General features: G+C 39.9%; 1 protein-coding gene across 1 annotated transcript in view; it reads left to right on the forward strand.

Annotated features, from left to right (window-relative positions):
* The window catches only part of NDUFA9 (NADH:ubiquinone oxidoreductase subunit A9), a 37,234-nt gene that overhangs the window by 4,979 nt on the left and 5,950 nt on the right, over positions 1–26,305 (forward strand). Inside the window, exons 2-8 of the mRNA XM_060658648.2 lie at positions 2,794–2,964; positions 3,325–3,422; positions 7,660–7,751; positions 10,177–10,318; positions 14,599–14,701; positions 20,717–20,784; positions 21,964–22,040. Coding sequence (XP_060514631.1) covers positions 2,794–2,964; positions 3,325–3,422; positions 7,660–7,751; positions 10,177–10,318; positions 14,599–14,701; positions 20,717–20,784; positions 21,964–22,040 — 751 coding nt within the window. The remainder of the gene's footprint in view (positions 1–2,793; positions 2,965–3,324; positions 3,423–7,659; positions 7,752–10,176; positions 10,319–14,598; positions 14,702–20,716; positions 20,785–21,963; positions 22,041–26,305) is intronic.

Consider the following 26,305-nt stretch of genomic DNA (forward strand, 5'->3'; position numbering starts at 1 on the left):
GTGTAGAAGAGGGATTAGATTTGTCCTTTGTCATTCCAGAGGAACATAGGGATCAACGCTACTGGGAAGCAGCCACTGATCTCCCATGTGGTGGAACTTGCTCACTATTGGATGGAATGAGTACGGTCTGCCATGGGAAGTGGTGTTTCCCATCCTGGCAGGCGTTCAGGCTAAGGCCATGTAGTCTCCTTGCACATATAGACTGGGTGGAGAAGATGTAAAGCACTGATGCAGGAACTTTGAGGATCAAGAACTTGAGGGGCGCCTGGGTGGCGCAGTTGGTTGGGCGTCCGACTTCAGCCAGGTCACGATCTCGCGGTCCGTGAGTTCGAGCCCCGCGTCGGGCTCTGGGCTGATGGCTCAGAGCCTGGAGCCTGTTTCCGATTCTGTGTCTTCCTCTCTCTCTGTCCCTCCCCCGTTCATGCTCTGTCTCTCTCTGTCCCAAAAATAAACGTTGGAAAAAAAAAATTATAAAAAAAAATTATAAAAAAAAAAAAGAACTTGAGTGTATGAAAAAGAAATAGTGAGAGGTTTGACAAATCACTATTAACCTTTCCAAAGTTCAGAAATCTTTTCTCAACCACTCCTTTTGTCATTACTTTTGATGATTTTCAATAGTTTTATATTAAGTCTGAACTGTACGCTTTTTTAAAAAAATGTTCTATACGAACAGTCCTCTACCTCCAGCATATATCATCAACTTTATTTTTCATTCATCATCAGTTTCAGAGTCTGTTCCAGGTAAATCTTCTGTTACCTGCACTGGGCTTATTCATTTCCATCTCTACATTGTTGTATGTGTTACATGTTTCACATGGAAATCTGTTGTTACTCCTCTTTAAAACCTTTCTCAAAATAGTTTATTACTCAGTAGGAAAAACCGACAAATAACCCAATTAAAACATGGGCAAAGAAAATATACGGAAGGCCAACAGGTACATGAAAAGGTACTCAACATTACTAGTCATCAGGGAAATGCAAATTAAAACCACAGTAAGCTATGACCTCACACCTGTTATAATCACCATCATCAAAAAGACAAGAGATAACACGTGTTAGCGAGGATGTGGAGAAAAGTGAGCCCTTGTGCACTGCTGTTGGGATTGTAAAGCGGTGCAGCCACTATGGAAAGCAGCATGGAGATTCCTCAAAAAATTAAAAATAACAACTGTACAATCCAGCAATTCCACTTCTGCTAATATATATTCAAGGGGAGTGAAAACACTAAGTCAAAAAGATATCTGCATTCTCATGTTTATTGCAGCATTATTTACAGTAGCCGAGACGTGAGAACAACCGAAGTGTCCATTAGGGGATGAACAGATAAATAGGTTGTAGTGTGTATATGTATATATATACATATATACATATACGCACACACACACACACACACACACACACATATATATATATATATATATATACGCGCACACACACACTGGAATATTATTCAGCCACAAAAAGTGAGGAAATCCTACTCCAACATGGATCTGCTCCAACATGGATCGACCCTAAAGGCATTATCCTAAAGTGAAATAAGTCAGACAGAGAAAGACATATACTGTGTGATCTCACTTATATGTGGAATTAAAAAAAAAAAAAAACCAAACTCGTAGAAAAAGAGCTCAGACTTGCGGTGGCCAGAGGTGAAGGGTTGCGGGAGTGAGGATTGGAGGAAGGTGGTCAGAGGGTACAAGCCTACCATTATAACGTAAAAAAGTACTCGGGATGTAATGTACAACATGGTGACTTTAGCTAATGCTGCTGTAAGATACATAGAAAATTTAAGGGAGTTCATGCTAAGAGTTCTCAATGCAAGGAGAAAATTGTTTTTTTCTTCTTTCATTTTTATTGGATCTCTATGAGTTGGTGGATGCCAGCTGAACCTAGTGTAATCATTTCATTATATATACATAAATCAAACCATCATGCCATATGCCTTGAACTTACACAGGGCTGTATGTCAGTTCATTCTCAGTAAAACTGGAAAAAAAAAAAAAAAAGGCCCCCCAAACCTACTTTATCCAGGAATCCTTCCTCATAATTATCTGATTTATTGCTCCCTTCCTTGCATTCTCTCAGTGCCTTTTACTGTGGAGGTTTCTACTCTCTTAATTTTTAACTGTTTAATTTTTTTAATGTGACTTAAATATTGTATCACAATATATTGTATATTGTATCCCATAGGGCAGGGAGTTTATAGTTGACCTTTGAACAATGAAGTAGTTAGGGGCACTGACCCCCTCCCCTCCCCATGCAGTAAAAAATTCATGTATAACTTTTGACTCCCCCTGAACTTAATCACCAATAGCCTACTGTTTACCAGAAGCCTCACTGGTAACTAAAGAACTAATTACCATATTTTGTATGTTTTATGTGTATGTATTATATGTCGTGTTTTTACAATAAAGTAAGCAAGAGAAAAGAAAATGTTATTAAAGAAAATCATAAGGAAGGGAAAATACATTTATAGTACTGTGCTATATTTATCAAAAAAAATCCTCATATAAGTGGACCCATGCAGTTAAAACCCATGTTGTTCAAGGATCAACTGTACTTTCTAATTTTTACATATTTCCTTATGACGTATGGATTTTTTGTTGCAGCTGTTTGTGTTTATTATTGCTGTAGGCACTTACATTATAACTTTTAGTTTAAAAATTCATTTTAAACTTAAGTATATGGAAGTACTGATAGCAAAATAATGTTACAAGTTTCTAGGAAAAGAGGTTATTCATACTCACTTTTATATTAACGTTTGCCACTTTTTTATACTCTGGGGTTTTCTTTAAGGTTCTTCTATTACTGCGAGAGCCGTAGCTGTGTTTCATGGCCCTCCTCGTCGCCAGCTTCATCATTCACTCATACCTCATGGGAAAGGTGGGCGTTCTTCAGTCAGTGGGGTTGTGGCCACTGTGTTTGGAGCAACGGGATTCTTGGGCCGATATGTTGTCAACCGCCTTGGTAAGTAAAGTTCCTTGAGTTCAGTATGCTCAGTGCCACTTATTAGGGTTGCCTAATGAAAACCATGAACCATGTTTCTTTTCAATTTAACAGTGTTACAAATTACTTGTATCTTGGATTTATGTAATTTTGATCTGCTGTATGTTAGGAAGCATTATCACTCTTCCTCTGTAGGATGTTGAAACAGGAATAGGGGTCTCTGAAAAGTTATGGCATCTCTAGCAGGGCAAAATATGTTTTTGTGAAACATGATTTCCATTTACTTGTCATGCTGTAACTTAAATATTTACCAACTCACTGTTGTATAAAGTATTCATATTATGTTAGTATTGATCCTTGTTTCAATCTGTTCTTTTTTAGGACGTATGGGGTCACAGGTGATCATACCCTATCGGTGTGAAGCATATGACACCATGCACCTTCGTCCCATGGGTGACCTGGGTCAGATTATCTTTCTGGTAAGAGTCTGTGTGACTGATTGCTGATTACTGGAGTTGACTGATGTAAAGTACTGAGGTCATTTTTAGGAGAGAGAGGCAGTATAATAAAGCAGCAGTTTCATCTCAAGAGTGAACCAATGGCATCCTCCATTTACCTCATTCTTATAAACTCTTATCTAGCAGTTGGCAAATGTCATTTTCTGTAAAAAGCCAATTGGTAAATATTTTAGCCTTTGTAGGTCATAGGGTCTTTGTCATGATTAATCAGCTCTCCCCTTTTGCCTGAAAGTAGCCATAGATGAAATATAAATGAATGGGAGTGGCTGTGTTCTAATAAAAGTTTATTTACAAAGTCAGACTATAGGCTAGATTTGCCCATGGGTCATAATTTGCTGATCCCTGCTCTAGGCCCCTGCCATCCAGTATGGTAGCCATTAGCCACATGTGGCCACTGAACACTTGAAATGGGGCCAATCTTAATTCAGATGTGATGTAAGTATAAAATACAATCAAATTTCAACGACATAGTACAAAGAAAATAATATAAGTCATGAATAATTTTTTACACTTACTAAATATTAAAATAATATAAGGGGTATATTTGGTTAAATAAAGTATATTATTAAAATGAATTTCGCCTGTTTCATTTTACTCTTTAAGAAAAAAGTTTTTAAAATATTTATTTATTTATTTTGAGCGAAAGAGACAGAGAGAGAGAACATGTGTGTGCTTGGGGGGAGAGGCAGAGAGAGGGAGTGAGAGAATCCCAAGCAGGCTCTGAGCTGTCCACGCAGAGCCTGATGTGGGGCTTAAACCCATGAACTGAACCATGAGATCATGACCTGAACCGAAACCAAGAGTTGGATGGATGCTTAGGCAACTGAGCCAGCCAGGTGCCCCTAAAATTTAAAAAAAAAAAAAAAAATTTAATGTTGATTTACTTTTGAAAGGGAGAGAGAGACAGAGACAGAGACAGAGACAGAGTGTGAGTGGAGGAGAGGCATAGAGAGAAAGAGACACACACACAGAATCCAAAGCACTCTCCAGGCTCTGAGCTGTCAGCATAGAGCCCAACGTGGGCCTCAAACTCACAGACCATGAGATCGTGACCTGAGCCAAAGTTGGGATGCTTAACCAACTGAGCCACCCAGGCGCTCCTCATTTTACTATTTTAGATGTGACTAGTGGAGAGGTATCTGGGTGGCTCAATTGGTTAATCATTCAACTCTTGATTTCGGCTCAGGTCATGATTTCCAGGTCGTGAGATAGAGCCCTGCATCGGGCCCCTGTGCTGGGCATGGAGCCTGCTTAAGATATTCTCTCTCTCTCTCTCTCTCTCTCACTCTCTCTCTCTCTCTCTCTCTCAAAAAAAAAAACAAAAAAAAACAATAAATGTGAGAGTAGAAAATTCAGAATTGCCTTATGTTATATTTCTGTTGGACAGTGCTTCCGTAGACTGAAAATCACACATACGGTGTTTTATGACTTGCTTCCTTGGCACAGACTTAGCTTAGAACACTGCTTACTGTGCCTTCCCTGTTGTTACTCTTTAATCTGAAGGTTCTTTCTTTGGGCCAGTGGTTGCCTACGGGGCGAGGCAGGGGATACAGGGTAGGGGAGACCCTTCAATGCTGTGATTAGAAATGTGTGGGCCTTTATGGTTGCCACAATGACTGGTGACCATACTGATTTATTAGCTAGGGACCAGGGATGCTAAGTAGCATACAGTGCCCAAGGCAGTCCCTTTCCACAAAGAGCTCTGTTGCCCCAATGTCTACAGTTATCCTATTGAGAAACACTCTGGATGCTTCCTCTCCTATTCTTCTGCTTAAATTTTCCTGTGTTTATCATCCTATATGGAGTTGAGCTCTTCCATTTACACACTTTCCCCTCTTTTTTTTTTTTTTAATTTTTTTTTTTTTTAACGTTTATTTATTTTTCAGACAGAGAGAGGCACAGCATGAACGGGGGAGGGGCAGAGAGAGAGGGAAACACAGAATGGGAAGCAGGCTCCAGGCTCTGAGCCATCAGCCCAGAGCCCGACGTGGGGCTCGAACCTGCGGACCGCGAGATCGTGACCTGAGCCGAAGTCGGACGCCTAACCGACTGAGCCACCCAGGCGCCCCATCTCTTTTTTTTTTTTTAATTAATATAATTTATTGTCCTCAGTTCTCAGTATTTAAGAGTCTCTTATGGTTTGCCTCCCTCCCTCTCTTTTTTTTCCCCTTCCCCTCCCCCATGGTCTTCTGTTAAGTTTCTCAAAATCCACTTTCCCCTCTTAAAAAATATTTGGTAAACATCCTTAAGATCTCTGATACATTCATTCAGAGTATTTGTGATCTCTCTTACATTTTTACTTTTAATAGCTTTTCATTTATTCTTTACTGAAAGTTCACAAGCTAAGTATAATACTATATTGGAAATTTCTTGTTTCTATAAAGTGTTTTTCTTTTCTAAAATCTTAATCTTCATGGTATTACAGTTACAGGAGCTTAGCTTTTCTCTGTTTCTTTGTGACTTGAGATTATGGGTCGCCTTGTCAGTCCTCAGAATTAAAGTATTTCGCAAATAATAGGTGAACACTTTGGCTTACACATGCAGAGTCATTGGAATTGAGCCATATGATGTATATTCCGTTTTTACCACAGGTATTTAAGCTTTGATGAGTAAGACCACAGGGAGCTCTCAGTCTTAAAAGAGAGTATGGAGACTAAACATATAACTTTGAATGTAATAATGTTTACAAAAGGGGAAGTACAGGAAAGGTAAAACAGGGGAGACTTCACTGTTGTTTATTTTTGAGAAGGATGGACCATACTGGGTGTGGAGCCCTGATTTCCCTGCTTTGGTCTCCATTGGAAACTTCTGTCTTAATGGCTACTTGGTTTGCTAATCTGAGTGCGCCCCCTGGGCCTCATCCCTGGGAATTTGGTTTCCTTTTAGTTCTTTCTCTCCAGGCATCCCTCTTGGGCCTTTCATGCAGTTATGCACCAATCTCTTCCACTGTGAATCTTCTTGGATTCTTTTTCTTCTCCCTTTGCCATCTTTTCTAAAAAAGTTTCAGCTCTGTATGTGTAGAACTGCTGTTTTTGTTGGGTATGTCACACACTGTGCAGCAGATTTTATGTCTCTTTTACATAATCTTCATAGCAAACACATGAGGTAGGTTGTATTTTCAAATTTTTTATTTTTTATTTTCAAATTTTACATGGAGGTTGGAGAATTTGTACAGTTTATAAAAAGGCAAATGGAATTTGCATTCCTGTCTGACTCCACAGCTATTACTCTACACTTCTCTTGTCCCCCCCACCCTGCACTTCTTCACTTATAACTAGTTCCTCCTTCTAATCTTTTGCTCTGGAATCGGATTTCTGTAGCCATGGCTCTCTTTTCTAAATTGCACAGGGATGTTAGTGCACCCCCTCCTGCTCATGTCCCCCCTCACCTCCCTCCCCACTCACTCTTACGTACACCTTAGCATTTCACCCTAAGAAACTTCTTACTGCTTATTATTTCCCATTCAAATGCTTAAAAAATCCAATTTCATTTTAATGTAGAAAATGCTGTACCTTTGCTAGGGGTTATTTCATCCCCGGTTTCTATTTTGGACCTGAATCGTCAGTCTGACTATAGTCTGAATCACTCAGAACTTTAGTTCTACACGAAAATCTGCCATGGGCTCAGCCTGCACTTTGGGGCAGGTCACACCTCCCCGAGTGTGCTTGACATGTCTTTGAAGTAGAAATGACTAGATCTGGGATTGTGAAGAGGAAAGAGTTAAAAAGAAATAAGAAAATAGTCACGAAGGCTCCCATTTTAACATTAGCCTTTAGGAGATAGTCCTCCTGTCTTTAGTCTGTAACTGGTTGCCACCAAAAGGGAAAGTCCATTTTCCTCCCAAATAATCCTTGGTCTTTGGCTGTGTTTCAGGAAGGGAGATTTGGTAACTAGAATCCCTTACAAACTTGCTGGGGACAGTTGGGTGGCCAAAAATGGATATGCCCCACTAGAAATGAATATTGTCTTTTCTAATTCTGTCATTTCATTACCTGAATGAAATAGATGTTCTTTGACCTGTTTGTCTCCAGGAGAGCTAGAGAATCAGCAAGGAGTTCAGACCTCATGACCGTTTTTGTTGTAATAAATGGAGCCTATATAAAATGGTACTAAATTCTGACTATATCAGATGGCCTATTTTGAAACGTGCCAGGGGAGACCCCTTATGTTTTCATCTGACCGGCTACTGTTTTTCTAGGAATGGAATGGCAAGGACAAAGATTCTATCCGAAGAGCAGTGAAGCACAGCAATGTGGTCATTAATCTTGTTGGGCGAGATTGGGAAACCAAGTAAGTCTTTGGCTTGATTTTTCTTTTTCTTTTCTTTTTTTTAAATTCAAATTCAAGTTAGTTAACATATAGTGTAGTATTGGTTTCAGGGGCAGAATTTAGTGATTCATCACTTCCATACAACACCCAGTGCTCATCCCGACACGTGCCCTTCTTAATGTCCTTCATCCATTTAGTCCATCCCCCACACCGCCTCCCCTCCAGCCACCCTCAGTTTGTTTTCTGTATTTAAGAGTCTTTTACGGTTTATCTCCCTCTCTGTTTTTATCTTATTTTTTCTTCTCTTCCCCTATGTTCATTTGTTTTATGTCTTAAATTTCACATATGAGTGAAATCATACAATATTTATTTTTCTCTGACTGATTTATTTCATTTAGCATAATATATACTCCAGTTTCATCCACGTTGTTGCAAATGGCAAGATTTCGTTGTTTTTGATTGCCAAGTAATATTCCATTTTGTGTGTGTGTGTGTGTGTGTGTGTGTACAGACACACACGCACACACCCTTTTTATCCATTCATCAGTTGATGGACACATGAGCTCTTTCTGAATTTGGCTGTTGTTGATAGTGTTGCTATAAACATTGGGGTGCATGTGCCCCTTTGAATCAGCATTTTTGTATCCTTTGGATAAATACTTTGTAGTGAGTTGCTGGGTCGTAGGCTAATTCTATTTTTAATTTTTTGAGGAACCTCTATACTGTTTTCCAGAGTGGCCACTTTGCATTCCCACTTGCAGTGTAAGAGGGTGCCCCTTTCTCCACATCGTCGCCAACATCTGTTGTTTCCTGAGTTGTTAATGTTAGCCATCTGACAGGGATGAGGCAGTAATTATGGTTTTGATTTGTATTTCCCTGATGATGAGCAAGGTTGAGCATTTTTTCATATGTCTGTTAGCCATCTGGATGTCTCTTGTTTTTTCTTTGCATGTGATGACTTAAGTTTCAGTAGACATTCACTGGGTACCTTCTACTCTCAGGCATTGTAGTTGTCACATTTTTTATTAGTCCATCATTAAGCATTAATATTGAACACCCGTTTATATACCCAATAACACCCTTTCAAGAGGTTTAGTCGGCGGTAAGTCTGGTATGTAAGCAATGTGATATGTTACCCCTAAAAAGCTAATAGAGATTGTGTTAGTATGGTTGGTGTCATCAACTTGACGGAATCACCGGTTGTTCATGAATTACCGATGCTGTGTTTGGATTTGTCCAGCTGGGATGGATTAGGTAGGAGGATTTTGCCTATCCTGCTGTTCATCAAACTGAACATTGGTTTTTCTTGTGTAAACAGTGTTCTAGATCTGTTCACACTGTTAAAGATAACATGAATATTGGTTTGAACAGTTCTTTTTACCTTTTGTGTGGGTTGTTCATCAACAAATAGTGTTTTAATCTCACAGTTCTGCAACACTTTGTTCACACCATTTTCTTAATATTTATTAAGTTTGATTATCTATGTCTGCCTTAGCACATATTTTTAAGTTCTTTGATTACTTACAGGGTCTTTTTTGACTTTATATCTCCTGTAGTGACTTATAGCAGTGCCTTGTACAGAGTATTAATCTTATTATGTAATGTTAACGTTATTGTATTAAATTGGTGACTGATTTTTTAGTTTCTTTTTTTTTTCCCTGAGGGAAAAGGATAAGAAGGCCCAAGCATAAGAAGTGGTTCCTTTTTAGCTCCCAACACTTCCCCCCTCCCTACCCAACCACTGCAGCCAGATACCCTTACAGGGTCTCAGCCTTGGGATCCCTTGAGGACAGAGAATATTATGTGTGCTGATTTATAACTTATGGTGAGGTTTAAATTATGTACAGTAATGACAGTGAGCAGTAAACTTAAAAAAAAAAATACACACATATATACTATATACATATATATATTTTTTCTTACATATATATTTTGATTTTGGGTTAAATCATTGCCATTTAAACATTTAACTATTATGAGGGTGCCTGGATGGCTCAGTTGGTTGAATGTCTGATTCCTGATTTCAGCTCAGATCATGATCTTAGGGTCATGGGATCTAGCCCCATGTTGGGTTCCATGCTAGGTATGGAGTCTGTTTGAGATTCATATTCTCTCTCTCTCTCTCTCTCTCTCTCTCTCTCTCCCTCCCCCTCCCTCTCCCCCCCTCTCCCCCTCTCCCCCTTTCCGCCCCTCCCTACCTTCCTCCCTCCCTTTCTCTCCTCCTCTCCCTCTTCCCCCCCACTCTCCCTCCTTCTGCCCTTCTCTCACTCATTCTCTCTCTCTCTCCCTCTCTCTCTCACACACACAAATTAAAAATAAATAAATAATAAAAGTTTAACTGTTATGAATTCCAGCAATAGTATGAAAACCAGTTTATCACAGAAAACTTTGAAATCCTGAGTCAAGTGTTCTTAACTGATCCTCCTTTTTTCTTTCTTTCTTTCAGAAACTTTGATTTTGAGGATGTTTTTGTGAAGATTCCCCAAGCAATTGCTCAAGTGTCCAAGGAAGCTGGAGTTGAAAAATTCATTCATGTTTCACATCTGAATGCTGATATTAAAAGCTCTTCTAGATATCTGAGAAATAAGGTAAGTGACAAGTTGACCTGGGAAGTGGTTCACAGAGCCAGAGTTTCTTGGCCCCTTTGAAACATGAGTTAAGTGAGAAGGGTTTCTCACTGACATTTCCAGAATTAAAAGGGGCTTCTGATTCTCTGTATCCAGAATTAGATTGACGTGTGTGATATGTGTGTGTTGTGTTCTGACAATTTGGTTAAGTGCCCTCTGTTTGCAGGGAACTATGGTAAGGGGCTTCAGAGAAGGACAGAGCATTATTACCTGTTCTCAGAGTTCTTTGACAATGGCTCCAGCTTTTTGACCCACTGCATTTTTTTATTGAACAAATTATTTATTAAGTACCTACTGCATGCTGCATATTGAATTAGGCGGTAGGCATACAGTAGTGAATAAAACGGACTTGGTCTTAGCCCATATCTCATTTCTAGTCCACTGAGGAAAATAACTCCAGTTGTGCCTGGTGTTGCAAAGTAGAGAGCTGTGCCATAAGAGCAAACTGTGCCATAAGAGCATATAATGGGGGACAGAGGACATCTATCAGTCAGGTGCATTTAATTGCTAGCATCCGAAAACCCAATGTTAAAAGCCCCATGTTTCTGAAAAGTCCATCAATTGGGATAGGGAAGCTTAGCCACATTGGTGCCAAGGTACATCAGGGTTTCAGCTTTGTTTCTCTGTGATTCTTTCACCTCTTTCTTTTTGTGTAAGCTCTGTTTCTGTAAGAAACAGAGCTGGCTAGCAGCACATCTGAGCCTCACCATTTTCATATTGCATGGATGAAGGAGAATGAGTGTGTGCACTCTGTGCCTCCCTCTACCCTGGCATTCACAGAATCCTCTGAATCCATGGTTATTTGGAAGGGCAGGGGCTGGGGCTGGAGTCAGTGGTGGGGCAGAGAGAAGACTCCAAGATGCCCAGCCCTGTAGCTTACACCACTGGACAGATGGTGGTGCTGTTGAATAAAGTGAGAAACACTTGAGAACGACAAGGCTTTTGGACAGTGGTTCTTAGTTGTAGCTGCTCATTAGAATCACTGAGGAAATTTTGAAAAATCCTGATGCCCAGGCTTCACCCTGGCCAATGAAAATAGAATCTCTGGGGATAGACCTTGGGCATTTGGTATTTTTTAAGTCTCCCTAGAGAGTTCCACTGTGCAGCAAAGATTGAGATAGAATATTTACAGAGAAGGAAGAGGATGATCTAGTTTTGTACTCAGGTCACATTTCAGGTATGTGTCAGTCATCCAAGTCACAATGGTGAATGGGGTTTATGATCCTAGAGCTCAGAAATGAGGTCTGGTTTGGAGATACAAAACCAGTTAATTGAAGCAATGTTTGGGAATAAGATTGCCTAGTGAGGAAGCATAGATTGCCTAGTGAGGAAGCATAGATTGGACGGGGCCCAGAGGAGTACCAATGATTAGTGTGCTCTGGTAGACAAGGAGACACCTGTAAAAACCAAAACAAGTAAAAAGACTGAGAAGGAGTAGATGTGGTGAGGTGGGGAAACCAGGAGAGTACAAGGTCATGGAAGCCAAGGAAAGACCGTCGCAAGGAGAGAGTAGTTGCTTACGAATGCCATTGAGAAGCTAAGGGAGGTGAGAACTAGAAAGTCACCTTGGATCTGCGGACATGGAAGTCATCTGTGATCTGACCAAGAATGGTTTGGGTGCAGGTGTTAGGGCAGAATCCAGAGCACAAGTGAGCAGAGAGTGAGCAGGAGCCGAGGCAGTGGGGATTGGAAGGGCAGGCAGCATGTGTAAGTGGTTTGGTAAGAGGATGGAGGGAGGCAGGCAGCTGGAGGAGCATGTGGAGTTGGGAATCTTTGTCTTTTTCTTTCTTTTCTTTTCTTCTCTTCCCTTTCTTTCTTTCTTTTTTTTTTTTTAATTTTTTTTTTTTTCAACGTTTTTTATTTATTTTTGGGACAGAGAGAGACAGAGCATGAACAGGGGAGGGGCAGAGAGAGAGGGAGACACAGAATCGGAAACAGGCTCCAGGCTCCGAGCCATCAGCCCAGAGCCTGACGCGGGGCTCGAACTCACAGACCGCGAGAAGTATATATTGAGAGATAATCTCCACAATAAGTCTGGTTAACATCACCACACATATTTAAAGATTTTTTTTCTCAAGATGAGAACTTTTAAGATCTACTCTTTGATTAGCAACTTTGAAATAGTATTTTCCTTACCTATAGTTGCCATGCTTTATGTTACATCCCGAGACTTATTTATTTTGTAACTCCCAAGTTTGTTCCTTTCACTTGTACCTTGTACCTTGTACCTTCACTCATTTCACCCACCCTCATCCCCTGCCTCTGGCCATCTGTTCTTTGTATCTAAGAGTTTGGTGGCTTTTTCGTTTGTTTTTTGTTTTTTTTTAATTCCATGTATAAGTGAGATCATATGGTATTTGTCTTTCTCTATTTTGCTTAGCATAATGCCCTCAAGGTCCATCCATATTGTTGCAAATGGCAAGGTTTCCTTTTTTAATGGCTGAGTAAAATATCCTGTGTGTATGTGTGTGTGTGTATGTGTGTGTGTGTGTATCACATTTTTTTCATCCATCATCCCCTGATGGACACTTGGGTTGCTTCCATGTCTTGGCTGTTGTAAATAATGCTGCAGTAAACATGGGAGTGCAGATATTTTTTCAACTTAGTATTTTCATTTCCTTTGGACATATTAGCAGAAGTGGCATCACTGGATCATATGGTAGTTGTATTTTTTAATTTTTGAGGAACCCCCGTGCTGTTTTCCACGGTAGCTGTACCAATTTACATTCCCACCAATAGTGCACAAGGGCCCCCTTTTCTCCACATCCTCACTAACATTTGTTATTTCTTGTCTTTTTGATAATCGCCATGCTAATAGGTGTGAGGCGATACCTATTTGTGGTTTTGATTTGTATTTCCCTGATGATTAGTGATTCTGGGCACCTTTTTTTTTTTTTTTTTTTTCAACGTTTTTTTATTTTTATTTGTGGGACAGAGAGAGACAGAGCATGAACGGGGGAGGGACAGAGAGAGAGGGAGACACAGAATCGGAAACAGGCTCCAGACTCTGAGCCATCAGCCCAGAGCCCGACGCGGGGCTCGAACTCACGGACCGTGAGATCGTGACCTGGCTGAAGTCGGACGCTTAACCAACTGCGCCACCCAGGCGCCCCAGGGCACCTTTTTATACATGTTGGCCATCTGTGTGTCTTCTTTGGAAAAATGTCTATTCAGATCTTCCCATTTTTTAATCAAATTGGGGTGGTTTTATTTTTTATTGAGTTGTCTGATTATGATTTATTTTCCTCCATCTCTGAAGGCAGGAGGAGTGCATGGCTCAAAGGAAGCTAACAGGGTTCTTTCAGAATTGGGATTTTGCCTGGTGGGTGGAGTCAAGACAAAGGGACAAGGTAATTTACAATACTGGTAAGAGAGTGATTAAAAAGTTGGGCCATGGAATCTAATCTGAGGCAGGTTAGGAGGGCTTGATGAGTAGGAAAGCAGCATTAGAGGACTAGAACGCCTGAGAATTCAGGTGAAGACCAGATATCTCAGGAAGAGATGAATGAAGCACCTGGAGGTATGGGAGGTTGCCATCTGAGAGCAGGATGTCTTCATTTAGTGTTTCAGAAGACAGGCACTTGTAGTTGTTGATATGGACTGTGGCCTGAACGAGTTGAGAGGGGCAGAAGTGGACAGAAGAGGAGGTCATTGGAATTGAGAAGCTCAAGAAACTGAGAGGTTCAAGCCTACCTGGACATATAGGTCACTCACAGGAGTCGTGCGGGTGGAGAGGAAGGCTGGACTCGGTGCTGATACCTGCATTGAAAGAGGCCTTGTCTAGGAGGAGATAGATGATAGGCAAGGGTGTTGAGGTTCGGGAGGTTCCTGGCCCCTCCCCGACTCCTCTGGGTATGTATGTATGCTGCCACTTCCATATCGTGGCCTCCCACCACGCTATCCTTTCTCTGGCAGGCTGCTAGATTGTTGACACAAACCAGAGGACCTGTAAGTAGAAAGAAAAATGGAAGCTAGAAAAGTTCTACTCTGATTTTTCTCCTTTCTTCTTTGGCCTAAGCTTCCCTAGAATAAATACGGGAAGGAACCCAACAAGAGCCATATGAGGCAGGGCATTTTTGTGTATTATTTAAAAACAAAAATTCTGGGTAACTGACCTTTATGAATCATACCGTAATCTGCAGAAACTGACCTTTGAAATACCAGTAACGTCCTAATAGTAGAAGGAATTCGAGCTTTGTTCTCTCCTCTCAGAACTCTGCTTTGTTTGGTTGCTTGTTTAGGCTGTTGGAGAGAAGGAAGTGAGAGATGCCTTTCCGGAAGCCATTATCATAAAGCCGTCGGACATCTTTGGAAGAGAAGATAGATTCCTCAATCATTTTGCAAGTATGTATGCTTGTGTTCTGTCCTAGTCATAGAAAAGAGGATACGAGTTAACCAGGTTAAGGTGAAGCATAAGCTAACAGTGTTCTCTGATTTGACAGACTAAGGTGTATTTTCTCTCCCGCAGTTGCTTTTTTTCTCCCCAGAGGTCCTATTTGCCTAGCATGATCTTCGTTACAGCCTGTGAAAAGAGCACCTTAGATTCACAGAAAGGCCGTGGGAGTTCTGTGAGGGTGGCAAGTCCACGAGAGGCAGCTTCCTTATCTGTTGCAATGGAGATGATAATGTCTGCCTCAGGACTGGCGTGTTACTGGAATGCAGTAGCCCCTGTCACAGCACCTGGCCCACAGTACCTGCTTAAATGTTGGCCTTACTTATTTTTCCTATGAAGCCCCTGTTTCCTAACTACTTTCTCACATTAGTCCACATTCAGTCAAGTCACTTAGATGTTGATCTGAAAGACAGAGGTAGCGTCATATTTTGTCAGGTGCGTGTAATAGGTCTTCCTTGTAAATAGCCATTTCTGTGAAATGGGATTAGGGATTAATAAATATTAATTTGGCCATTGGTAAACTGGAAGTAGTTGGTATGTAAACTGCTTCCATGAGCTGGGCATCATGTTATGCTTACTCTCAGGGTTTTTGTTTGTTTAATAATTAGACTTGTCTAGGCAAAGGAAATCAGTCTCCTTGACTAAGTGATGAGGTTTTGAGATTTTACGGGAAAAAAATGATTTCCCTGTACATTTGCAGGAGTGGCAGGGGAGAATACATTTTTTTGTTTATTATTTATTTTGAGAGAGAGGGAGAGCACGTGCGTGAGCGGGGGAGGGGCAGAGAGAGAGGGGGAGAGAGAGAGAACCCCAAGCAGGCTCCATGCTGTCAGCACAGAGCCCAGTGTGGGACTCAGATTCACAAACCATGAGATCATGACCTAGGCCAAATCAAGAGTCAGTTGCTTAACCAGTTGAGCCACCCAGGCACCCTTGGGGGGAGAATATATTTTTAAAGTCTGTGATAAGAACCCAGCTTTAGTTTCTGATTCTGTCAAATTACCAGGTACCTGTCAATTTATTCACTTATATATTAGGAGACGATTCTGCCTCTCCTAGGGAGTAGTAGGATGGTTAGTGAGGTACAGTTTTATCATTAGCTTTCTATTTCTCCTCGTTAGCTATTTATATTATTTCTTTCAGTTTTCTTTGTCCTTTGTCCATGTATGTTTGGCTTTTTTTGAGAGGTGTTTTTCTTACTAATTTGTCTAGACTCTTTGTATATTAAGGGTACACATCTTTGGTTATATTTGCTGCAGTTTTTTTGTTGGCATGTTTACTTGAGTTATTTTAAAATTAAATAGACTTTATTTATTATTATTATTTTTTTAATGTTTTATTTATTCTTGAGAGAGAGAGAGAGAGAGACAGAGCATGAGTGAGGGAGGGGCAAAGAGAGAGAGGGACACAGAATCTGAAGCAGACTGCAGGCTCTGAGCTGTCAACACAGAGCCTGACGTGGAACTGGAACTCATGAGCCGTGAGATCATGATGTGAACTGAATAAAGTCAGATGCTCAACTGACTGAGCCACCCAGGCGCCCGCCCCATTTGATTTTTTTTAGAGTAGTTTTAGGTCTGCAGAAAAGTTGAGTGAAAAGCACAGGTTCCCATATACTCTTTAATCCCTCAGTTTTCCCCCACACTTTTCTCTATTATTAACATTTGGCATTAGTGTATAGTATGTTTGTTACAATTGATGAGCCAATATTGATACATTATTATTAACTCAAGTCCATAATTTACATTAGGATTCATTCTTTATGTTGTACATTCTGTGTATTTTGACAAATGTATGATAACATCTACCATTAGAGTATCATAGAGAATAATTTCATTGCCTTAAAAATCTGTGTTCAGGGTGTGCCTGGGTGGCTCAGTCAGATAAACATCTGACTTTCACTCAGGTCAGGATCTCAGGATTCGTGAGTTCAAGCCCTGCATCAGGCTCTGTGCTGACAGCTCAGAGCCTGGAGCCTACTTCGGTTCTCTCTCTCCCTCTCTGCTGCTCCCCCGCTCACATTCTGTCTGTTTGTCTCTCTCTCACTCACTCAAAATATAACACATTAAAAAGAGTTTCCTTCATGTCTTTTCATGGCTGAGAGCTTGTTTCTTTTTATGGCTAAATAATATTCAATATAATATTCAATTGTATGGATGGACCACAGTTCATTTATCCAATTTAGATATTTTTATCATGTGTTTTTGTGTGTTTTTTCCTCCTGATTGCTCATGTCGTTTCACATTCTGCATTAATTTCTAATTTAAAAAATTGTGGTAAAATACACATATAAAATTTACCATTTGCTTTGGACTGAATTATGTCCTTGTCTTCCCTCCTCTCCCCAGATTCTTCTTGAAGCACTAACTTCTAATGTGATTGTATTTGGAGATAGGGCTTTTTAGAAGGTAATTAATGTTAAATAAAGAAATAAGGGTGGGGTCCTTGGTGGCCTTAAGAGAAGAGGAGCTCTCTCCCTGCACATGTTCACTGAGGAAAGGCTGAGGGTGAACATAGCTGGCTGACTGCAAGCCAGGAAGACAGTTCTCACCAGGAGCCAAATCAGTTGACACCTTGATCCTGGACTTTGCAGCCTCCAGAGCTGCAAGGAGATACATTTCTCTTGTTTAAGCCACCCCGTTATGGTATTTTGTGATGGCTGCCTGCCTGAGCTGACTTCTAAGTGTACAGTTCAGTACTGTTAATGTGTATTCACGCTGCAGCTATTCTGTGCAGCTCCTTTCTTCTTGTAGAACTGAAACTCTGTCCAGTAAACACCTTCCTGTTCCCTCCTTCCCCCAGCCCCTGGCAAGCACCATTCTGCTTTTTGCCCCTCTGAATTTGACTGCTCTAGGTATCTCGTATATGTGGAATCACACACTATTTTTTGTCATTGGTTTATTTCATTTAGTATAATGTCCTCATTTATTATGTTTCCTTCCTATTTTTAAAAATGTTTATTTGTGTGTGCGTGTGTGTGTGTGTGAGAGAGAGAGAGAGAGAGAGAGAGAGCACATGCATGCGCAAGTGGGGGAAGGGCAGAGTGAGGGAGAGACAGAGTCCCAAGCAGGCTCTGTGCTGTCAGTGCAGAGCTGGATGTGGTACTCGAACTCAGGAACCGTGACACCATGACCTGAGCCGAAACCAAGAGTTGGACTGTTAACCAATTGAGCCACCCAGGTGCCCGGTGGATTTTCTTCCCTTTTTAAGGCTGAGTAATATTCCACCGTATACACACACCACACTTTGCTTATCCGTTCATCTGTCAGTGGACACTTAGGTTGCTTCCACCTTTTGGCTATTATGAATAATGCTGCTATTAACACAGATATCCAAATCTCTCTTTGAGACCCTGCTTTCAGTTCTTTGGGGGATATACCCGAAGTAGAATTGTTGGATCATATGGTAGTTCTATTTTTAATTTTTTGAGGAGTTACCATAATTTTCCATAGTGGTTTTTCCAGTTTACACTTTCACCAACAGTGCAGTGCCCAGGTTGCGAATTTTTCTGTATCCTCACCAGCACTTTATTTTCTGTTTTTTGGTTAGTAGCCATCCTAATGAGGGTAAGGTAATAGCTCATGATTTTGATTTGCATTTCCGCAATGATTAGTGATGTTGAACTTTTTTTTTTTTTTTTCCATGTGTTAGCCATGTGTGTATCTTATTTGGAGAAACGTCTGTTCATATCCTTTGCTTACTTTTCAATTGGGTTGTTTTTTGTTATAGTTGAATCATAAGAGCTCTTTATATATTCTGGGTAGTAACACCTTACCAGATATATGACTTAAAAATATTTTCTCCCACTCTGCAGGCTGCCTTTTCACTCTGCCCTTCAGTGCACAGAAGCTTTTAATTTTGATGTAGTCCAGTTTATTTGCTTTTCCTTTGTTGCCTATGTTTTAATATCATAGTCAAGAAATCATTGCTGAGTCCAGTGTCATGAAGCTTTCTCCCATATTTCCTTAGGGATTTTGTAGTTTTAGCTCTTATGTTTAAGTCTTTGATCCATCTTGAGTTCATTTTTGTGTATGATGGAAGGTAAGGATCCAAGTTCATTCTTTTATATGTGGATATTCAGTTCTCCCAGCATCATTTGTTGAAAACACTGTCATTTCCCTGTTGAATGGTTTTGGTTCCATGTCCAAAAAATTCATTTGACTATACATATAAAGGTTATTTGTATCTGTTCTATTCCACTGGTTTATATGTCTATCTTTATGCCACTGTTTTGATCTCTGATAACTATAGCTTTGTAGTAAGTTTTGAAATCAAGAGGTATGAGACCTCCAACTTTTTTTTCTCAAGATAGTTTTGACTAAACAGGCACATGAAAAGATGCTCAACATTACTCCTCATCAGGGATATACAAATCAAAACCACACTGAGATACCACCTCATGCCAGTCAGAGTGGCTAAAATGAACAAATCAGGAGAATATAGATGCTGGAGAGGATGTGGAGAAACAGGAACCCTCTTGCACTGTGGTGGGAATGCAAACTGGTGCAGCTGCTCTGGAAAACAGTGTGGAGATTCCTCAAAAAATTAAAAATAGATCTATCCTATGACCCAGCAATAGCACTGCTAGGAATTTACCCAAGGGATACAGGACTGCTGATGCATAGGGGCACTTGTACCCCAATGTTTATAGCAGCACTTTCAACAATCGCCAAATTATGGAAAGAGCCTAAATGTCCATCAACTGATGAATGGATAAAGAAGTTGTCCAATGGAATACTACTTGGCAATAAGAAAGAATGAAATCTGGCCATTTGTATCAACGTGGATGGAACCGGAGAGTGTTATGCTAAGTGAAATAAGTCAGGCAGAGAAAGACAGGTACGATACGTTTTTATTATTATGTGGATCCTGAGAAACTTAACAGAAGACCATGGAGAAGGGGAAGGGGAAAAAAAAAAAGAGAGGGAGGGAGCCAAACCATAAGAGACTCTTAAAAACTGAGAATAAGCTGAGGGTTGATGGAGGGTGGGAGGGAGGGGAAAGTGGGTGATGGGCATTGAGGAGGGCACCTTTTGGGATGAGCACTGGGTGTTGTATGGAAACCAATTTGACAATAAATTTCATTAAAAAAAAAATACCAAAACAAAAAGATAGTTTTGGCTATTTGGGGTCTCTGAAGATTCCATATGAATTTTAAGGTGTAGTTTTGTGTACTTTGCAGAATACTCCATTGGGATTTTGACAGGGACTGCATTAGCTCTGTAGATTCTGTGGGTAGTTTGATATCTTAACAGTATTGTCTTCCACGTGAGATGTGTTTCTATTTGTTTGTGACTTACTAATTTCTTTCAGCAGTGTTTTCTAGTTTTCAGCGTGCAAGTCTTTAGCCAACTTGATTAAGTTTATTCTTGAGTGTTGTATTCTTTTTGATGCTCTTATAAATAATGTCTACCTTAAAATTTTTTTATAAGGTTTTTTTTATCTTTACATTTAATCTACTTTGGTTTATGGTAAGAGATGAGGCTTTTCTCCCTCCCTTTCTTTTTCCCCAATTAGTAATTGTCTCAGCACCATGTAGTATAAATAATCTTTCAATTTCTCACATATTTGTGGTAATGCATTCATCATTTACTAAATTCCCATACTAAAAACCCAGGGTCTTTTTCTGGGTTTCCTATGTTGTGCCGCTGATCTATTGATTCCTATGTGCCTCCTTAGTATGGGGTGCAGTTTAGACTCCAGTCTTGGGAGTGGCCATGCATCAAGTGGCCAAGCCATTTGACCACTTTCCCTTGCTGTCCATGTGCTTAAAGATTTGGCTTTTTTACTTTCCATCTTTGTTATCTGAAAAACAAGTGACTGCCGACTAGCTCTCTCAAAGTCAGCTACATCTATTCCATTACTTCAGTTATGCAAAGTGATTATGCTAACCTGGAGCACCTGGAGATTGGGGGGGTCTTCCAGGACTTTAGGCCTTCTAAGAATACTTCTCATTCTTCTGCCAGATATCCGTTGGTTTGGTGGTGTACCTCTTATTTCCTTGGGCAAGAAGACAGTGAAGCAACCAGTCTATGTAAGTACCCTGGGTGGAGGGGCTTTGGCTGGATTCAGAGTCAGGTCATAGTATTCTGGTTTTATCTTAATCCTGTAACTCCATCATTCTTCTTTTCAGCTTGCATCAACTGCTTGCCTCTCAGTTTACTTAAGAGCTACATGTATTCTCTGTGTGTTCACTTGTTTGCTCATTTAAGAAAATACGTTGAGTGTACTAGGCACGCTGTACCTGTCACTGGGCATATAGAGGTATGAACTAGACACACATTGCTATCCCCAGGCTGGAAGGGTAGGCTAGCAAAGCAGTTGCCGTGCAATGTGGTAAGTGCTATGATAGGGAGAGGATTTATATAATTACAGCAGAGAGGGACACCTAATCCAGACTTGAGGGTCAGGCACAGCCTCCCAGAGGAAATGACATCTACGGTGAGGTCTTAAAGATGACTAGCTGCAAGTCATATGAGAGGGGGTTGGGCAAGAACATTTCATGCAGAGGGAACAGCGTGTACAGGGGCCCAGAGGAGAGAGCGTGTTGGGTTCCATATTATGTTGAACCAGGGTTTCTCATCTGGCACTATTGACAGTTTGGGCCAGATAATTCTTTGTCAGAGGGGCTGTTGTAGAATGATTAGCAGCATTCCTAGCCACCAGATGGCAGTAGCACTACCTCCCCAGTTGTGACAACTAAAAATGTCTCCAGGCATTTGCCAAGGTCCCCTGGGAGCCAAAATCGCCCCCAGTTGAAAACCATGGGATCTGAAACCATATAAAAGTATTATTTTGGAAAGGCAAAATGGTAGAATGTTGGCAGTTCCATGGGATTCAGCCTACTTGTTTGTGATAGCATGGTAACAGCGCTAGAGGAACGAGTGGTAAGGTGTGAGATTGCAGAGATGGTAGGCAAAGTCAAATCAGACGGCCTCGACAGCCGCCTGAGTGTGAATGTGCTCTGACTAGAAAAAATATATAGATGAACCTTCCAATGTGCAGATCATTTGAGCTTTTGAGGAGTGGGTTCTTTAAGGGGCTTTCTGGAAACAGACAATGCCATTTTATCTTTTTTTTTTTTTTTTTTTGGTTGTGATTGTTGTGGCCTGTTTTCTGACCTCCCTCCCTTCTGTCCTCCCTCCCTCCCTCTCCCATCTCTCTGTTTCTCTCTTTCAAGGATTGCTTAAACATGTGTTACAATTTCTTATAGGTTGTAGATGTATCAAAAGGAATTGTTAATGCCATTAAGGATCCAGATGCCAGAGGGAAATCTTTTGCCTTTGTTGGGTAGGTGGCTAGAGTTTGACTTTAAACTACCTGTTAAAACGAATGAATTGTAATGATTTACAGGAACAATAAGATCTAAACCTACCACTAACAGATGTATTTGTTGCATTTTTAGTGTCTTTGTTCAACTATTTTTATTCCAGAAATTTTATTCCCTTAGCCCTGAGGCCATTGTGTCTCAAAGAGCTGTCCAAAAGCTACCATTGTCAGGATCTCCTGAATGGTTCTGTTGCATCAGGATTTGAGTGAACCACGGAATCGGATTTAATAAGTGATTTTTCTGTCAACCAAAGTCTGAGCACCAACTGCCCTAGTATATTACATATACTTAGTCCAGTGATTACCAAGGATGGTTTTGTACTACTCCAGTGATGTTTTTAATAAAGGATGTTACTATAAATTCAGAAACACAAACAGAACACTTTTAGGGAGTAAGTACAGTTGCAAAATCAAATTGCTTTTGATAGAGTGTTGCAATGTCCCCAAAAGGTTGGAAATGGCCTGGTTTACGATACAGTTGTTAGTGCTGCACAAGACTGATCATTTATGGTATGCTGTCTTTGCACTTAGGACAGATAGGAAACAGTTAAACTGTATAACTTACCTGATTTTATTAAATTTTGTCACAGCTGGGTTTAGGACCTTTTTTCTGGCTTAACTAAGACTAAAAAATTAAGACTCAGTCCACCAAACCGAAAAGTACAAAATCCACTTAATAATTGGTCCAGAACCCTGTCATTCAGTGAAGCAAGCTAATGACACCTGATGTTCCATGAAAGGTGGAGATCTGATTCAACAATTAAGTGATAACTTTAATTCCTAGGAAATATTTGTTTCCAGAGAAAAGACACGTTTCTCTCTAAGCCAGGAGGCATAGTATACATTCCCAGGATTGTGAATTCATACATTGTTATGTTTCACTATTATTATAGATTTCATTTAGTAAAATTTTTGTCAGTGCAAATGATTGTATTGTATTTCTGAATCTAGTGGCTGCAGGCTAGGCCTCTCTTTGAGTTCCCTAGTTCAGTGCAATTAGTTACATACTCTAGGAGAATTAGTCACAAAGTGTGTCCAGCGCAGAGCCCATACATCACTAGACTCAAGCCATCGGGCTCTAGTCAAGAGGTACTTAGACTAGGATTCTAGAGAAGAGAAGAACAGAAATGGCTTTACAGACTTTGCTTCCTACTCTGTAGAAATAGCTCTGTGATGAGTTAACCGGTTTCCTCTTTACCGCTCCCCAGCCCCCTCCAGTACGGTCATTGGCTGGGCTGCATCACGTCATAGTTGTTTGGTACACATGGAAACGCAGGCATTTTTGTGTGTGTGAAACTGGATACGTGTCTGCATTTCTCTTTTTGTCTCGTCAACGCAGAGGAAAACTTTGCTTATTTCTCAGACACTTTGAGGCTAACGCAAAGAGGCATAAGACCTTAAATTTTGCTCCTAGTTTTTTCATAGTTATTAATTTTATGATGTTGGCCCATTCTGTCATTCATTCATTAGGTACCTATTGATAATACACATAAAACTGGGAGCACTAATTCACAAATTCAGTGAGGTCACAAGGTACAGGATCAGATATAAAACTCAGTTTCCATATATTTGCAAATAAACGATCTGAAAATAAAACTAAGAAAATAATTGTATTCACAATAACATCAAAAGAATAAAGTGTTTAGGTATAAATTTAACAAATATAAGACCAGTATCCAGAAAATTACAAAACATTGCTGAGGGAAATTAAAGAAGAGTTAAATGAGTGGAAAGACATCTTATGTTCATGGACTGGAAGAGCCAATATTGTTAACATGGAAACTTTCCCCAAATTGATCTCTCTACTCAAGCCAGTCCTATCCAAGTTCCAGCAGGGTTTTTTTGTTTTGTTTTTTTTTTTTTTCAGAAATTGACAAAGTAATTCTAAATTTAGATGGAAATGCAAAGATCCACAACAGCCAAAACCATTTTGACAAAGAAGAATAAAGTTGGAGCACTTAGGTTTCCTAATTTCAGAACTTAACTCTCAAACCAGAGTTATCCAGACAGTGTGATGCTGGCATAAGAATATTCTATTCTAACTAAACTGAATCAATAGTCTAGATAGTCTAGAAATCAGCCTTTGTGTTTATGGATGGTTGATTTTTAACAGAACTGTCATGACACTTCAGTGGGGAAAGGATGGTCTTTTCAACAGGTGGTCCTGGGAAATCCACATGCCAAAGGATGAACATAGGCCCTTAATTTCACAAAATACATGAAAACATTAACTCAAAATATATCAGAGACCTAAATGTAAGAGTTAAAGCTAAAAAACTTTTGGAAGAAAAATAATGTTCTAGACCTTGGGTTAGGCAGAGATTTTTTAGATGTGGTATCAAAAGCATACTTTGTAAAAGGAAAAATTGATGTTAGACTGCACCAAAATGGGAAACTTTTGTACTTCAGAAGGCACCATTAAGAAAATGATGAAAAGACAAATGGTGGGTGAGATCATCGGCTAAAAGGCAGGATGGGGTGGGTGAGAGAGGTCAGTGGAAAATTTGAGGACCGAGTTGAAGATAGGAGGTATTCTCTGGTAGAATGGACAAACACCTCTTAGGAGAGCATGGCAGGGTTGCAAAGCAGAACTGAGTCTTCCATTTGAAGTTAGTGATCAGAAACATAGGTGAAGCCAGGTAGCCCAGCTGTTATTTTCTCTGCAGCTCCATCTTGCTGGTGGTTCAGGCACAAAGAAGGCAGATACTCACTTGAACCAGAGGAGGGACTTTGCTGCGCTAGTATAGTGGAGAGGCGGCTGGGAGACAAGAGCAAGTACATTACGTGTAATTAGTTTACCCATGATACCAGTATTGCCTGTTGTTGTAAAGATTACAGATTGTTTTTTGGCATAGCATGCGTGCTGAGCAGTGATCCTTACACGTCCTTCTGGTACTCGAAGGGTGCTGTTTGAGGGCTTGGTCTGATGTTCCCCTAGCTGACATTTTCATGTTTTTTGTTTTTGTTTTTGTTTGCTAAAATGTCAGAATGTTGAGTTTCTCACTGAATTGTGTGAATTCAGCTCTCAGCTCTCATAGGCTTTTTGAGGCAAAGGGGATTAGGAAAATGGGTAAAGAGATACTAAAATGTATTATAAACAATAATAATTATTAAAGCTAGGTTGTACCAGTACAAAACTATTCAGATTTGTGGAATAGAATAGAAGGTCCAGAAGCCATCTCAAATATATGTAAGAATATAGTATGTGATAGGGTGACATTTCAGAATATGGGGAAAGGGTAGATCAGTCAGTAAACATTGTTACATCTTTTCCTTATGTCAATATAAAAATACGTTATCCACAAAATTATGGATTAAAAAACCCCAAGAGCATTAGAAAAAAAATGTGGAAATTTATGTCACTGGTGACAGTAGAGGGATTTTCTAACTATAAAGGCAAATCATAAATCAGAACTTTTGCTTAAGTGAAATGTTTAAACTTAGGTATGCCACAAAACATTACAAAGCAAAATACAAACAGTAAAAAATATTTCCAACTATGTCATTAAAATATAAAGAATTCTTACAAATTATTCTTTATAGACGGGACTTTAGGAGGAAAGAGAGAAAAGAAAGAAGCGTAAGTAGCCAAACCTATAGAAAAAAACTTAATTTCTAGAGTGAAAGTTAACACAAATTAAAAGGTTGAGGTACTTTTCTTACCTCGCAGATCGGCAAGGTTTTGTTTGCCTATTTTTTATGACTAACCTCATTGTTGGTAAGGGGGCTAGTAGCATCTTATGCGAATTAATATGACCTTTCTGGAAGGCAGTTTGGAAGTATCAGTAAAAGCCTTAAGGTTTCCAAGCATATTTTGAGCCAGTTCCACCTCTAGAATATATTACAAGTACATAATTCTGGATAAGTACAAATGTTTGCTGCAGGAATGTTCATTAAGGCATTATCTTATAGAGAAAAAATATTTTTAATAGCTTACATATCCCTCAAACTGGGAATTTATCGAATAGTTACAACTACACGCATTGCAATATATGCAGTCATTAAGCATACACGAGAATATTGAGAGACACAGAAAAGTGACCATGATAATGTTAAATGAAAAAGACATTACAGAATAGGATGCCTGTGCAATCTTACATTTATAAAAATAAAAACGTGTGTATGTAAGGGGATGAGAAGTAAGGATATATAAACATACTAACTTTGGGATTCTGGTTGATTTTTCTTTGTACTAATCTGTATTTACTGCAGTGCCTATGTGTTTC

This window comes from Panthera onca, chromosome B4 (assembly GCF_046562875.1).
Source record: "Panthera onca isolate mPanOnc1 chromosome B4, mPanOnc1 haplotype 2, whole genome shotgun sequence".
In the NCBI taxonomy this organism is placed as follows: domain Eukaryota; kingdom Metazoa; phylum Chordata; class Mammalia; order Carnivora; family Felidae; genus Panthera; species Panthera onca.